At 38.3% G+C, this 16639-nt stretch overlaps 1 protein-coding gene across 1 annotated transcript in view; it reads right to left on the bottom strand.

Moving 5' to 3' along the window:
- Positions 1–535: 535 nt before the first annotated feature.
- LOC122797634 (otoferlin-like) overlaps positions 536–16639 on the bottom strand; it is a 1687021-nt gene continuing 1670917 nt past the window's right edge. Inside the window, exons 37-38 of the mRNA XM_044066178.1 lie at positions 1183–1424; positions 536–564 (exon numbers count right to left, since the gene is read on the bottom strand). Coding sequence (XP_043922113.1) covers positions 536–564; positions 1183–1424 — 271 coding nt within the window. The remainder of the gene's footprint in view (positions 565–1182; positions 1425–16639) is intronic.

Below are 16639 nucleotides of genomic sequence, written 5' to 3'. Positions count from 1 at the left end.
CTCAAAACATTTGAGGAATTTTTATGTCTGTATAAACACACCTAGTTTTGATGTATCTTTTTAATGCAATGTTGAGTATGGAGATCAAACTTAAGTTGGTCGTAGATGATAACAACTACAAGTTTAATGTCAGGTTTGGTAGACATGAGTGTGTTGTTCAAGGAGAACACAGTAATGGAGCTTTGTGATGCTGGACAGTTGTAGGTAGGAATAAGAGAAGTTTGTTTTTTTTTGGGTCAAGTATCAGTTAGTTGGAAGTGAGCTATCTTTCTATTGCACAGAGGGACTGTTGGGTGAGGGTTTGAAGATGAGTGATGCTTTCTCAGTGGGAGATGATAGCAGAGTCATCGGCATACTGAATGGTAGTAGAGATTGGGTAAGAAGAGTGGAGGTCATTGATACAAACATTAAAAGGTAGGGGTCCCAGGATTGAACCTTGGGGTAGCCCCTCTTTTGACAGCTAAGAAGGTGGAGATATTGCATTGCCATTTCACTGCCTGGAATCTATTGGAGTGTGAGATACTGGATTGCCATTTCAATGCCTGAAATCTATTGGAGTGGTAGCTGGAAAACCAAGATAGCATAGAGTTAGATAGGTTAAGTGAAGCTAGTTTGGATAGAAGTAGTCTATGGGAAACAGTATTGAAAGCTTTAGAGAGGTCAAGAAACAAGTAGGAGGCTAACTAAATTTATTTATTACTCTTTATGAGGTTCTGTAGTTATATTCTCCATTCATTTTATACGCTTTTTATACCCTGTCTTCATCTTCCATTGACATAGCACCATAACAGTTCTGTTTACCTGGGGGAGTTATATTGCTGTCTCAGAATCACTTGATTAATCTGGCATACTTATATGCTTCACTGGAGCGACATTCCCTCCAACAAGTTTCCCTTTCCTTTCCTTATTCTGTCTTTTTTCTTGCTACTAAGTTTTAAAACAATAATAATATTCAAAAATAAAAAAAATATAAAGCAACTAGATATAATCAAAGTCTTTTTGTTACACCAGTGCTGACATTTTGGCTTTTATATTAAAACAGTAAAAACATAATGTATATGTTGCCTTTAAAGTTACTATTAAGCTAGAAATAATGCTTTTCATACACTTTTCTCTTAAATAGTAACATGAAATAAAACAATGAAATTCCTACATGAATAATTTCATAAGACATGTACTTACCAAGAAAGTCATCAGCTGAAACAATGTCTGCATCCCACACCTGTAGTTGCAAAATAGGAGGCATTTTGTATTCTGTTTCATCCACAGAGAAAATAGATTGCTTACGTCTCACAACCATCTTCTTCTCAGCAGTCAGATAATCAAAGCGGAACAGAAATCTCCAGTTAAACTTCCCTTCACCAGTCATTGAATAGTAATGAACATCTGTCCTCTGTTTGTCATTTTCCAGCCCCTGTAAACAGCTAGTAGCAAAAATAAAAGCCCTTAGACATGTGATTTAGGCCAATAAAGGTAAAGGATACCGTTGTTAAAATATTAACATAACCGTCATCCTATTCTACTGGAAGTTTTTAGTTATAAATTTTCTTCCAAAAACTATAATAGTAATAGTAGAACTCATAATGAGGATGGTTCTATCAAGCAGCACAGATTAAATAAACACAGTAACACATCACACCAATATAATTTGCCTCAGACCATGCTCATCTCCACTTTCGTTTATTTTAGTTTACAGTTTGGAGGCCTAGACCAAAAAGACCTCTTTTCAGCCATCACTTACATAAAATAATTAAAAATGGTATTAGATATACACAAAATATGAAACAGGAAAGTGCAAATATAAACATCAAGCATGCAAAATACACAACAAATATCTACAATGCATGATAATATTCTTTTTTTGGAAAGATTAAGGGGCAGATTCCAAAAGACTTGCTCTTAGTGTAAGCAACCACATTCAATGCATGCATCTTTTATAAGTTTCTTGTAGCTTCTTCAGTTTGCAATTATATATTCAGTAATACATATAATATTCTAGGGATGTTATCATATTGAAAGACAAAGTTATCTGCAACTCTATCTCAAAAAGAAGAAAATATATTTTGCAAATTTGCTTATAATTCTTTGACGATAATTTGCCGGTTTAATTTTAAGTCTTAAACAGTGGGGAAAACTTCAGGGAAATGAATATTTTTTGAGGAAATGTTTAATGAAAGAGTCCTAGCAATCCAGAATGCCAACAACCCAGGTACAAATGATTGCTCATGTAAAAGAATCTGCCAAGCTCCTGAGGGGAAAATGAGTGTTTTTAAAGACTGCAGGTATTCTGTACAGTTAGTGATGGGACTGCATTCAGGGCTGAAAGAAACAGTTCAGACATACTCATCTCAGCTTTTAAAATGGATAGTAGCAGATATGAGTCAAGATAAGACAATTACAGAAATTAAGTTATGTTAGTGCTTCTTAATTAAACGAAGTCAGCATTAAACAGTGAAGCTAGATGACATAGAAAATGGACTGAGGATATCAAATTTTGCCTACTATTAATCCTGAGTCACTAAATGTACATTGGAAAGCATATGTAATATGCTACCAATAAAGGCAACTACATATGAATGAAGTAATTCTGCTAAGAGCAGCACTTCTGGCAAGCGTCCAAGCATGAAGCACAAGTGAGTTCATGAACATCAATTGTATCCTGACTAAGGAATGGGATCCATTTCTGTTACAGTATAGAAAAAAAAACTAAACACTATTAAATAAATACAGAAAAAAATAATGCAAGCCCATCATAACACTGCAGAAAGAAAAAAGAATTAGAGTAATCATTAAGAATCCAAATCTACTGTGAACGCAGCATCAACAGGATGACAACAATATTTTAAACTAGAAAAGAAAACTGCATCTTTGCAAAAAATGAGAACAACAGAGTCATCTGAAGAAAAAGACTTACCAGAATAATTTTCTAAACAAATGGCCAAACATCGTTCCCTTTATTAAGATAAGGAGTAATACCTACACTGTAGCTAGGTAACACTATTAAATACATTTTTATATTCTTTTTTTTTTATATATATATTTTTTTATATTCTTTACATTCTAAAGACATGCTTCTGGAGCATTTCTCCCCGGGCCTCCGCTGAAAACAGGATCTGTGGAACCTAGTCGGACTTTCCCGGTCAACAAATGTTAAATAAAAAAAAAAAAAATTATGACTGGGTTAGCCCTATGGGGCTGAGTACATTTCCAGAGGGGACCCTTGGAGAAAAGCTTCTAAACTCACACAACATATACAAAGTATTTAAAAAGCAACAGCTGAAGTGTGCACTACAATACAATAACTAGCACAAGAACCAACTAAAGTTTGCACAAAGGAACAATCACCAATTCCACAAGTAATCAACACTGTTGGAAACTCCTGGTGTTCTGGCTGAAGTGTGATTCTCAAACAATCTGGAAATATATCACTGATTGATAAGTATATTTATTGGCATTTTAACCTTTCAGAGTTCTGCATTGTCTTAATTTTGCCTGACTGAATTATTTTTTTGCCTGACTGAATTATTTTATATATTTTCTGGCATTGTTTTATGTTTCTCATCTGTCCTGAAACTGTTTTTTTCCCCTCCCTCCCTATTCTTGTATTGTTGTTATAGTTGGTGGCTTTACAGTTGCCTGCCCCCTTCTGTAAATTTGATCTGGGACACCCCTCCCAGTCTGATGTTCACTCTACTTAATACAGAAAAACATATGAGAAGGCCAACCCACTTAGGTTCTTAAGCGTGAATTTTTCTTCTGCTCCTTCCTCTCTCCTTGCACTTTACTTAAAAATGTGCACTTTATTTTGCTTTTGCCTCTTCTAAAAGTACTCAATTGTATTTATTTTGCTGCATTTATTACTGCTTGGTAGTAGCCTGATTAAATTGTAACTGTTATTCTAAGCCTTTTGGTTTAAGCACTTGGGCTTCAGACCAGTTGTTTTATATTAAGAAGGTTTGTGGTCTGCACTGTTGTGGCAGGACAGGTAGCTTACATCCTTCTAAGTTGGGAATTGCTGATTGAAGGCTCAATGTCTGTTATTCTAAAAGTGCATTAGTTCTGGTTTAAGCACTTGGGCTTCAGGCCAGTTATTTTACATTAAGAAGGTTTGTGGTCTGCACTCTTGTGGGAGGAGAGGCTAGATTCTGCCCTTCTGATCTTGGAATTTCTGGTTAAAGGATTATTGTGCCTGCTTATTTGAACTGTTTCTTTCTGGAATTTGTGCATCTTGTTTGCTGAAGTATAGACTAGATTCAGGGATGCTGAATCTAGCTTTGTTTGTATAACCTGAGCACTAATCCAGGCCATCTTTTTGGAGAAAGTTCCCCTGCACCCTAGTGACAGGAGTGTGCAGTTAGAACATGTCTGATTGAGGACTGCTAGAACAGGTCTCAGTTTTGAGCTTTTTTACTGGTCAATTGGGTGATTTGTTTAAATCAGTTTGCTCATTTTCTATTAATATATAAAAAATTGCACTGTATTCATCTACTTTTACTGTATTTGTGTTTCTTCCTACTTTATTGCATTTATTCTGCTGCATTTATTACTGCTTGTTAGTAGCCTGATTAAATTGTAACTGTTACTCTAAGCCTTTGGTTGAAGCACTTGGGCATCAGACCAGTTGTTTTACATTAAGAAAGTTTGTGGTCTGCACTGTTGTGGCAGGACCGGTAGCTTACAAGTTGGGAGTTGCTGATTGAAGGCTTAATGTCTGTTATTCCAAAAGTGTATTAGTTCTGGTTTAAGCACTTGGGCTTCGGGCCAGTTATTTTACATTAAGAAGGTGTGGTCTGCAATCTTGTGGAAGGAGAGGGTAGATTCTGCCCTTCTGAGCTGGGTGTTTCTGGTTAAAGGCTTATTGTGCCTGCTTATTTGAACTGTTTATTTCTGAAATTGGTACACCTTGTTTGCTGTAGCATAGACTAAATTTAGACCTGCTGAATCTAGCTATGTTTGTATAATTTGAGCACTAATCCAGACCATCTTTTTTTGGAGAAGGTTCCCCTGTACCCTACTGGCAGGAGTGTGCTGTTAGAACTTGTCTGATTGAAGACTGCTGGAATGGGGCTCAGTTTTTAGCTTTTTATTGGTTAATTTGTTTAAACCAGTCTGCTCATTTGCTACTGTTATATTAAAAAAAAAATACACCTAATGCATCGCCGCTTAGCAAGGGTTAAACTATTCCCGGCGTCATAAAGTCGGTTCTTCAAATTTTCCCTTAGAACTAGCCAGTTTTTTTTAGTTTTCGCACTCTAATCTGTTTCTTTGAGCTCAGCACTTGTTCAGAACTCATTGTAAGCACTAAATAAGCTAAAAATTACTACAGCACTCAACTTTCCTCACTTGTCTAGAGGAAAACAGTTTTTAGTACTTAATAAATAAGCATCTATCCAGCAATGTCTAAGGGTCAGCTCTTGGTGTTTTCACCTGTCTACCTGATGAATCTGGGCATCTTGGGGCAATGCAGCAATTGCCTCATGTACACAGACAACCCTCTCCTCCTACCACCCAACACTACAACCTGTGAGAGATGCACTTATATAGCCAAACTGGAAGCAAAGCTCTCTTTACCCAAGACTGGACTAGACAGTCAAGAGGAGAAGGTAAACACTTCTACCATGCCACACTTATAACATAGTCCCTCAAAACCTACATCACCAAAACCCACACATAGCAACACAAAACACACAACTCCATTCGTGGAGGCTCTCAATAAAAATCTGCTCAAGCAACAGAGACCTCCAAAGCAGAAATGCAAGCAACCTCTACTCCCCCAACACAACACAAATGACACATAGCCCACAAATTCAGTGTGCCACTCAACCACAGCCCATAAGGCATAACAACATACACAACACTGTAGTCATAGGTGGCTCTATAGTCAGGCACACTGATGTTCCACTCACCAGGCTAAACAAGGAGAAAGTTACTGTCAGCTGCCTGTCTGCTGCCAGGATCCACCACATATTGCATGCACTCAGGTCACTCCACAACAAGTACAAATATGACTCTGTCATTGTCCATGTTGGTGTGAATGACCTGAGATGTACTTCCCTGGACTACTTGAAAAGAGACATGGAGGAGCTCTCCAATCTTGTAGCCCAGGCAGGTATGACCCTAGCCCTGAGTAGCATCCTGCCATCACCCAGAATGATACCACAGTACAAGGACAAAATGATTGACTTCAACAATTGGCTAAGCTTCTGGTGTCATTCTAAGGGGATCCAGTATCTGTCTGCCTGGGATAACATGATCGACTGACCACGATGCTTTGCCAGAGATGGCCTGCACCTGTTCGCCTTGGGATTCCATATACTGGCTAAGGCTCTTGCCACCCCTATAGTGCCTTTTTTAGGCAAGGTTTAAATGACAAATTAACCACTGTAACAGGTACAAGCAAGCAAAATCTGAGGGTAATGCTACTCAATGCTAGAAGTCCAAACCTAAAAATGCATTCACTTGAGGCACTCCTTAAAATGGAGAACATTGACATCTGTGCATTGACAGAGACTTGGTTCAAGGCTGTAGAGAGCACCCCTGCGTTACCAGGCTATAATTTATGCCACACCTTTCGGCAACTAACCTAGACCAAAACACTAAAGGCAGAGGCGTGTCCGTATAGCCACACCTCCAAGCTAGTTGCTCAGCATAATGCATCTGAGATTATCCAAGTGCAACTAACTCTGGGAAGAAGACCACAATCCAAATTGTAACTTGCTACAGATCCCCCACCATGCCCCAGGATTCCCACTCCTCATTTCTTGATACACTGGAAAATATTAGGGTGCAACCCAACACCCTAATAATGGGCGATTTCAACAATCCCACCATTAACTGGGAAAACTACTCTTGTACCAACTCTTTTCCTCAATGTTTTCTGGAATTCATAAATTCCATTGCCTTGGATCAACTTATCCACACCCCCACCAGGGGCAGCAATATCCTAGACCTGGTCATTACCAACACGGGCGACCGGTGTTCCACACCAGATGTCAATTACTCATTGGTCAGATCCAACCACAAGCTAATCACCCTAGACATCCACATCCCACCCCCACACCCCATTAGGGAAACCACCATAAAAAATTTCTCCAAAGCCAACTTTATGTTTCTTAAGACAGAAGCGGCAAACTTCACGACACCCATGCAGATAGACAATAGAGGTACGACTGCTGAATCCTACACAAATGCACTTTATAAGCACTTACACGAGTGCATGGATCATGCTATCCCTAACAGAACCAAGATGATATCCTCCAAAAAAGGAAGCCAATCTGGTGGTCCCCTGCCATAAACAAACTCTACAACAGAAGATAGAAACTGTTGCAAAAAAGAGTAAAATCCCATGACTGAAGGAACTCCCTGGTCAGCCTTGGTAAGAAGCTGAGATCCCTCATAAAATCCTCCAAAGCTGGTTACAAAAACAAAATTGCCACTGATTGTAAAGACAACCACAAAGCATTCTATAGCTATGTCAAGAATCTCAATAGCAACACTCAGAACTGAACTGCTTTGAGTTACAGCACAATGGCACTAAATACACAGAACCAATTGATATTGCCAACATCCTGGCAGACAGGTTCAGTGCTAACTTTAACTCCCTCTCACCCCCTAAATTGCCCATCTCTATACTGGAAGAATGCAAATTTCCTGTAATCACGACTGCACAGCTAAAAAACACACTCCCCAAAGCCAAGAACAAAGGGGACCTGACAACATCCCAGGCTGCGTTCTTCATGAACTACAGAATGAACTGGTACCCCACCTAAGCACCATGTTCAATCATAGCCTCACCTCAGGATTTGTGTCCACTGAATGGTGCACAGAGATGGTTATCCCACTCCACAAAGGGGAGCCAACACAGACCCCGGGTACTACCGCCCCATTAGCCTAATGAGCCTGGTCTGCAAGGCCATGGAACGTATCATCATGGAACTTATAAACAAAGACATTAGTAATCTCCAAACTCTGGACCTCACCCAGTTCGGGTTTGTAAAAGGCAGATCATGTCTCCTAAACCTGATAGACTTCTTTGAAGCAGTCACCAAAGCCATAGACGAGGGTAAGGTGGTTCACACAGCCTATCTAGATCTTGCCAAGGCTTTTGATACCATCCCCCACTCTGGAATTATAGATTAACTCACTAAACTAGGTATAAATCCCTATGTCACAAGATGGGTTGCCAACTGGCTCACTAACATTACCCACACTGTGAAAGTAGCAGACTCCAAATCCGACTTCAGACCAGTGGCAAGTGGAGTACCACAGAGTTCAGTCCTGGGTCCTCTCCTGTTTGGTATCTACTTTTCTGAAGTACAGGCTAGCACAGAAGGTCTTTGGCTAATTAAGTTTGCAGATGACTGCAAACTAGGAGCCATAATCGAAACTCCTAACAATGTGGACATCCTACAAAAGGGCCTCACTGAGATAGATGCCTGGTGTCAAAGCCATGGCCTCAAGCTCAATGCCAAAAAGTGCATTGTCATCCCCTTTGGTAAAAACTCTGTACCCATGAGCTACCACATAGGTGGTAGTCTACTTAATACCGAAAGTGTGATAAGAGACCTTGGGACACAGGTGGACAGCAGTCTCTCCTTTGATAATCACATCGCCACAGTAGTCAGGAAATCCTTCTATGTGGTACACCTCATCACAAAAGGTTCCTCATGCAGAAAAAAAGAGGTCATTGTACCCCTCTACTCATCAGTCATTAGACTCATTATAGAGTACAATGCCCCTTTTGGCATGTACCTCACAAGACATCTACAACAACTAGAAAGGCCGCAGAAATACCTCACAAAGAGGATTACTGGCCTCAAACAGATGCCCTACACAGACCGTCTCAAAAAACTCCAGCTTTACTCCATCACATATCGACTACTCAGAGGCAGTCTCTGCCTAACATACAAAGCTATGTCAAACCCAGAGTTATTGGACATGCTCCACTTAAAGAAATCCCAATCCCTTTGAGCTACATGCTCTAGGGTCCTAAACCGTGTCACCACAATAAACAGAACATGCTGGAGGGATAGATTCCTGAACCAGAGACGTCCCATACTCTGGAACAAACTATCTTATCTATATCAAAGAAAGCTCCTCATTAGCACTCTTCAAAAGAAATCTTGATGATTGGATGGGAAATAGGAAATTCATCCCGGGGATCACCTCTGTGGCTCTGCTAGACAGGAGCACAGGAAAATAATTTTCTTGGGTGGTGAAAGCCAGGGTACCTTTTTGGCTAGGCTTATATAGGCCGTGGGGCCAATAGCCTAGTACCTATCTGTGAATGTATGAACCTATTTTACTTAAAATATACACAATGTAAGTCATGGTAGTCCTGAATGAAAGAGAAAATAACAAAAGCAGACACAGCTCTCAGCCATATCCTGGATATTTTATTTATTTTTAATTTACCAGATTTGACTTAAAGTTGGGTCTGCTTTGGTTATTATTTTTTCCTTTTATTTATTTTTTTTTTCATTTTGTTTTCTTTTTTTTTTTGATTTTTAACCTAGCTAATAGCATATTGTTTAATTTATAGTACAGTGGAAATGTAGATAAGTGGTGATAACGTCTTGAATTCTTTCTTTCAGACAAATATGTGACCATCAGTCTCAGTCTATAAAATGAAATAAAGAAAATACTGTGAGTTGTAGTTCACAATCTTGCACCCCAGAATGTCCATTTTGCTTTCTTTGGACTTAACCAGGTCTTTCTAATCTTAAGTTTACTATAAGCTATAGCATAGCATTCAGATATATACAATGCCAACAGATATAAAGCTATTGATTCAAAGTCTGAAACCTCCACATAAGCTTATATACATTATAGTTCTGCCTATGTGTATGAGGAGTGGGGATAGCAAATCCCACAGCAGAGGATGTTATTTGTAGACATGATATGCACAATGCATTGTCACCATGCCTTGAATTCTAGCAGATGACCATATGCCATTCATAAAATATATGCAAATCACATTGGTGACACTTAAGAAACTCCACACAACAGAGATGTGTGATACACAGCAACAATGCAAGCAAGCCCCCAGTAGGGTGGTGCATAATTTATAAGTTCACAAAGTGGACATCAACTACACCCTAGCCATAGTGATGCATTTCTGTTGTCTCTGACCTACCAACTGTACTCATTACTGTGAGCATAATATTTAACCAGGCAGTTGGAAACACTTGGGGAGCCAGTGACATGATGCCATCTGTGTACAGAGCTACAGATTAAACCTTTACTGTGACCGTAGCCTGCCATTAGCCATAGTTGGCTAAGGAACCACACCTTAGTCTGTCCCTGTTGACAAAGCACACCCAACCAAAGGTAGCCAAGGAGAATATGTGATACCATCAGTCTTTGATGATCTCTAGATTGAGGACAGCAGCAGATGTAATGTTAACAGAAACCAGGTCACTACACCTGTATAACCAATGAGGTAAACACTGACCATTATATTAATGAATACTATACTTCCATCATATATATAATTGAGAAGGCGATTAGGCAGATACTGTCATTTAAAGGCCATCAGTAATAGAATACTGCATGTAAATGTTGGGAATTTTTGACATATTTATGAATACTTCCAAATGATGAATAACAGAGGATTATTATTTGATTTCCAGTTATAAACAACGTAATATGTGTCTGAGGCATGGATGACAGGAAATTCACTGTGAGATCAAATCTAGAGGTGGATGTTGACATCCATGTCAAGAACACGTAGTAAAAGGTTATCACTGGTGCACAATGCTTATCATGACCAGCCCAAAGCTTTCGACACTATCCACCATGCTTGAATTATTGAAACACTAGACAAACTTCATGTAAACTCCTACATTGTCAGCTATACTAAAGACTGGCTATCCAACAGATCCCAAGTTATAAAAGTCTATGGTACCCCCTCTGAAAGCAAAATTGCAGATAGGTAAGTACCACAGGGATCAATGCTGGGCCCTTTCAGGTTTGCCATTTATTTTGCAGGCATCTAAGCCAATGTCACAAAAATGTGGTTGACCAAGTTTGCTGATGGCTGCAAGCTGAGCATTGTTATCCACTCATCCTCCGATACTAAACAGCTGAGCATTGTTATCCACTCATCCTCCAATACTAAACATCTCTACCAATAGCTGGAATGTGCACATACCTGGTGTACTAAAAATGATCTCAATCTAAATTCAAAAATTATATCACAGTAGTGTTGGACAAAAAAAGCAGCCCTCGCCTCAGATGTTAAAAGTGGTACTCCTCTTTGTACAGATACAGTCACAAAAAGACATTTTTATTTATGTGGACAACTTACACTCTCATTCGATCATCATGCTTCCACCATAATCAGTAAATCCTTCAATGTGTTCTAGTTAATTTCCAGGGGCCATCTTCAATATCCAAAGAAATAATCCTACCATTGTGCTATTTCCTTATCAGACACATCATGGAATATGGTGCCCTCTTTGATATGTACAAATCAAAGCATATCACTCAAATGGAAAAGCTTCAGAGATTAATAAAGAAAGAAAATTGATATGTACAAACCCAAGTGTATCACTCTACTGGAAGGGCTTCAGAGATTTCTAATCAAGAAAATCTAAACCTTAAATCATTCAACTGTCCTAACAGATTAACATGATTCTTCTTATACTCAATAATATAGTAGCTGCCCCAAAGTGACCTGTGTCTCACTTTTTGAGGCATGAAAAACCCAGTCCTATTTGACCTAATGTTTCTTTGCAAAATCAGTATTTCTACAAACAAACACACTAGGGACCTAAATCTACACTGATAAATAAACAAAACTCATTGGACTTTTGAAATACAAGGAATTTGTATAAAAAAATCCATGTAAATAAGCTGGCATGATGGTGTAGATCGTTAAAGCCCTAAGTATGATACACGCGACTCTGGTTTGATTAGCAGCTTGGGATCTGAGGCACCGGCAGGGAGAGATGGGTATGTCCATCCTATTGAGGGATGGTGCTGACTGATGACACTCCCTAAGTGGAGGATTGGTCCAAAGAGGGGAGTAGCATTCAGATGCTGAGTCAAAGAATGCAGGGGATGGGGCAGAGAAACTAGGTAGGTCATAATAAAAAAAATGGCTGATGTTTGATGACTGAGTCCATCCAGGACACCTATAAGGTTCACGCTGGCCTCAGCCCATATCTGAGCAAGTGCAAGTATGATGAGAAAGGGTGCAAACCCTGCAATGGACATGAGGCACAGGGGTAGGAGTGCCATAGGTTTAAGCAAGAGAGGAGAAAAAAATTTAAATTTGTGTAAGTTTATTCAAAATTTGCCTCCTTCCATTACCCAAACGATGAAACAATTTGCACCTTTTTAAAAGACTGTGGCAAAAAAGTATCATGACATTTAAGTTTCCTGCTACTTTACTGGTGTTTTATCAAAATCTCTCTTTGATCCAGAATTTACCTAAAAAGGTGGAAAAGGAGAGGTTTGAACTTGATCCTGTAAAAATCCACATTAAAGGGAAACAGTGCTAAGCCTAGAAAACACATTTAGCAAACCATAGAGGGAGAGAGACAGTGACAGGGAGGGCGGGAGAAAGAGAAAGAGATAGAGGGAGTGAGAGAGAATGCAGAGTGAGCAGGTAAACCAGTCTTCATGACAACTAATTGGATCAACCTCTTCTGGATTTCTGTTATGACCATTACCTATTGACAGAGGCAAGCTCCTGAACTCCAGGTTTAGAGAGAGCGTTCTGAAGAGTATTCTTCACATGAAGGACAAGAGTAGTTTGGAATATAACCCAATAGCCTGGAAAAGGGATAGACAGTGTCACCTGAGATGAAGAAACTAATGGAGTTACCTCTATCTCTATGATGAACTGTGAGAAAAACATATTTGTAAGTACTGAGTGTTTAGTTTTAGTTTACTTTACTTTATATACCAGGGTAGTGCATTAATCCACTGGACTAATTGCAGGCTCAGCCACAAAGCCTGGTGGAAAACACAGTGTGCATACATAAAACTAATATTGCAGTTACAAATGCACAAAATGCAGCTGGTACAGCAATGTAATATAAGAGATATTTGTTCTTTCAGCCATCATCCTTTCATGCTTAATTAGAAGGCAAACAATTATATGCTGATATATGTGTTTAGAATAATTGCATGAGTGGGAGGACAGAAGCAAGAGAAAAGGACTAAGAAACAATGTTAATTGGCTGTTATCTGGTAGACTTTGGGAAAATCCTGCTAAATCAGTATATGAAAGACAGTGAGAATTAAGTTAACTGAATAACAAAAAATGAACCATGAAAAGAATGATGTGTACTGATAAAATTTTATGACTTGCATTTGAGATTGGGTTTATTTTTTGTTGCTCTCAAAATTCATACAAGATAGCAAGCTTTGATCAGCTTATAAACAACATCTTAAACTTCATACTAGAATACTTTATTACTATAAGCACAGCAAGTTGTTACTATATATTTACTATACAAATGTTACAACTATAGACACACACATACATATATATTTATATGTAAAGCAATATGGGAGGAAACATAGAGATTTTGTGGCATATTGCAGAAGTAGATTGCCAGGCCTTTCTTCTCTACAGATACAGCTGTTGCCCAGTTGTTCCCCAGCAAGGCATCAAGCACAGGGTTACCAGTTGGTAACCCTGCACCTTTATCTCTTTATCAGCTCAGGGTATATATATATATATATATATATATACATATATATATATATATATATATATATATATATATATATAGATATATATATATATATATATATATATATATATATATATATATATATATATATATATATATATATATATATATATATATATATATATATATATACGTATATGGATCTAGACATTTGCTCACCTAAGAAGCACTTTCGCGTAAGTATGCCTGTTGCCAAGGCTGTACTACGTTGGGGGTAAGGTAAATTTCAATTTTCCCCACTGTAGTGCGGTCTCGGTGGGAGAATATTAAAGTAGGGGGTGTGCAGGGGAGTGAAGCCCCTGCTAAAATGTAAATGTAGTGTTTTATTTATTTTTTTTGTAACGCACTTTAACAAAAGCGCTTTTTCGATAAAAGCGCTTTCATTAAAGTGTGTTCGGTTATTATGGATTGGGACGTTTGCTCACTTGAGCACACGTCCTAGATCCATATATATATATATATATATATATATATATATATATATATATATATATATATATATATATATATATATATATATATATATATATATATATAAATATCTATGGATATGTATGTGTGAGTGTGGGTGTACCAGAATATGCATTGCTTTAAAAGTTTAAATGCATTGCTTAGTACAAAGTTGATACACATTTCTTTTGATATCAAGTAAGAATGCACATAATATTAGAAATGTTGCCAACTTGTTATCTTCATAGGTTCATAGGTTACTGCTAGGTGAAATGCCATCGTGGGCCATTTCAAGCCAAGCCAATTATCCTAATTGAGGATAAATGTTGCACCTTCTGTCTGTAAGGTAAACACCTTTACCATTATGCCAACCCCCAACCCCAAAGGCACTTGGTCTGCCGAGGGACCTAAGCCACGGCCTTGGCCCTTAGAAGTTTAATGTGCTGGGCACAAGGTATAACAAAATGAGCCATATTGATGCCATTCAGTATACAGGAATTAAGAAAATACATTTATTCTACTGAACTTGAAGACCTCTTGCTATTTAAATCTTATTTGATCTGTGTTTTCTCCAAATCTGAAGTCACGGCAATTAATTGAAGACATTTTACTGTTTGCACTGCTTTTGCAAGTGGGTTTGGTGCTGTACTTAGTTATTAAAATCACTTTAGACCAGGTTATGTCATTTTCTGCCTTTTTCCTGTTTTTTCCCCTCTCTTTCTGAAGCTATAAAAATTCATTGAACTGGTTTTACAATCTTTATTGTTTTTCACGTGATATATGTGCAAAGCAGATTCTAACCATTTAAATCAGTTTTGGGTGGTTGTCAGTTTTTTGTCTTTTACTGTGTCTTCTCTGAATCCAGAGTTACAGTTATTAATTGAAGTTGCTTCACTGTTTGTACTGCTTTTGCAAGTGGGTTCTGTGGGCTTCCTATTGAAATGTTGGCACTCTTAAGACTGAGTGCCGACACACTGAAAAAAATAGCGAAAATGTAGGAAAAGAGTGAATACTGGACATCACTTTTCTCCTTTAAAGTTCTATTTTCCAGAGGTCAAGCCTACCTGCACCCCCTGATGTGGGGTTCAAGCCTCCCGCACTTCCAAAACTTATATATACTAATTCTGAGATCACCATACCTGGAAGAAAAGAGAACATTCCAAGAAAAGGTTTTCGGCCATTCAGTTTTGAACATAATAGGACTCGCTAAAGAGGATCCCAATATTTCCAAAGGTTACCAGTTCTCTGCTCTGCCTAGCCCTTTAAATAAGTTTGAGTGGGTTCTGTGGGGTCTATATTGCAACATCGAATGCTTAAAACAGCGAATGATGTGACATCGACACATTTTCAGCAAAAGCTGAAAATGTCAAATCCACAGAACAGCGATTTCTTTCCCAACCCACGCAAAAAAAAAAAACATTACACATTTCCAAACACATACACACATACACAGTCCTAATTATACCCCCACAAAAACCAGTAAACAACTAAATACACATATGCACATAACCCAAACATACATTTAACAAAAAAAAAAAACAGTAAACATTTTAAACCATATGCACTTATCTTAACCCGTATCCTAACCCTAAGGTCAGTAACTCTTGCACATTTACATAAACAGCTCCAAACACATACACACTTACCTTAACCCTAATTCTACCCCCCCAAAACAAAAGTAAACAACTGAGAACACATACACACGTAACACAACCATACATTTAACACAAAATATAAAACTCTAAACACTTTCATACATATGCACTTACCTTAACCTGCAACCTAACCCTAAGGTCAGTAACTGTTGCACAATCACGCTTGGGAGCTATACCGGACAAGGGACCACACTACACTTCAGAACACGGCAAAACAACAAAGCGGTCAAGCGACTTCTTTCACAGGGAAAGAATTTGCTGAACAGCTGCTTCGCTGTTTTGCCTGTTTGCTCTGCATGTGTCGACGAAAACGCATTCGACATAATGCATTTTCGTTGTACTCATAGGAACCCGGTTCTGTGATTTTTCTGCATTTGTATTGTTTTTTCTCCCCTCTGGATTTGAACTTAAAACCTGTTTTATTTGACAGTTTCTTTGATTTCTTAGCTCAGTAATATTGTGCTAAGCAGCATTTCGTCCAGCACTGCACAAATCTTTCCTTGGTAGAAACAGGCACTTCAGCTTGAAGGTTTACTCTTAGCAAGACTGATAGAGCCATACCCAGTAACAGGTTGCACTTAGGCACTACCTGCCCTAGCTTCAGGACCAACTTAAATTGCTTAAGCTGTTTCTGCCTGAGTTAGAACCTTACTAATATGTATTTATTATACTGCAAACATTTTATTGTACTGATTTTGGTTATAATGTGCTTATAAGAATTTATTCAATCAAGTCAAATACTATACCAATAACTCTTGTATCCCTTATTTCCACACTCTTGGACTAAATAGGTCAGACAACTTGTCTTCCCTCTGTTATTGATGT

The sequence above is a fragment of the Protopterus annectens genome, chromosome 3.part1 (assembly GCF_019279795.1).
Source record: "Protopterus annectens isolate FY-2018-M chromosome 3.part1, PAN1.0, whole genome shotgun sequence".
NCBI classification, from domain to species: domain Eukaryota; kingdom Metazoa; phylum Chordata; order Ceratodontiformes; family Protopteridae; genus Protopterus; species Protopterus annectens.
This window is presented reverse-complemented; position numbering and strand designations above follow the sequence as displayed.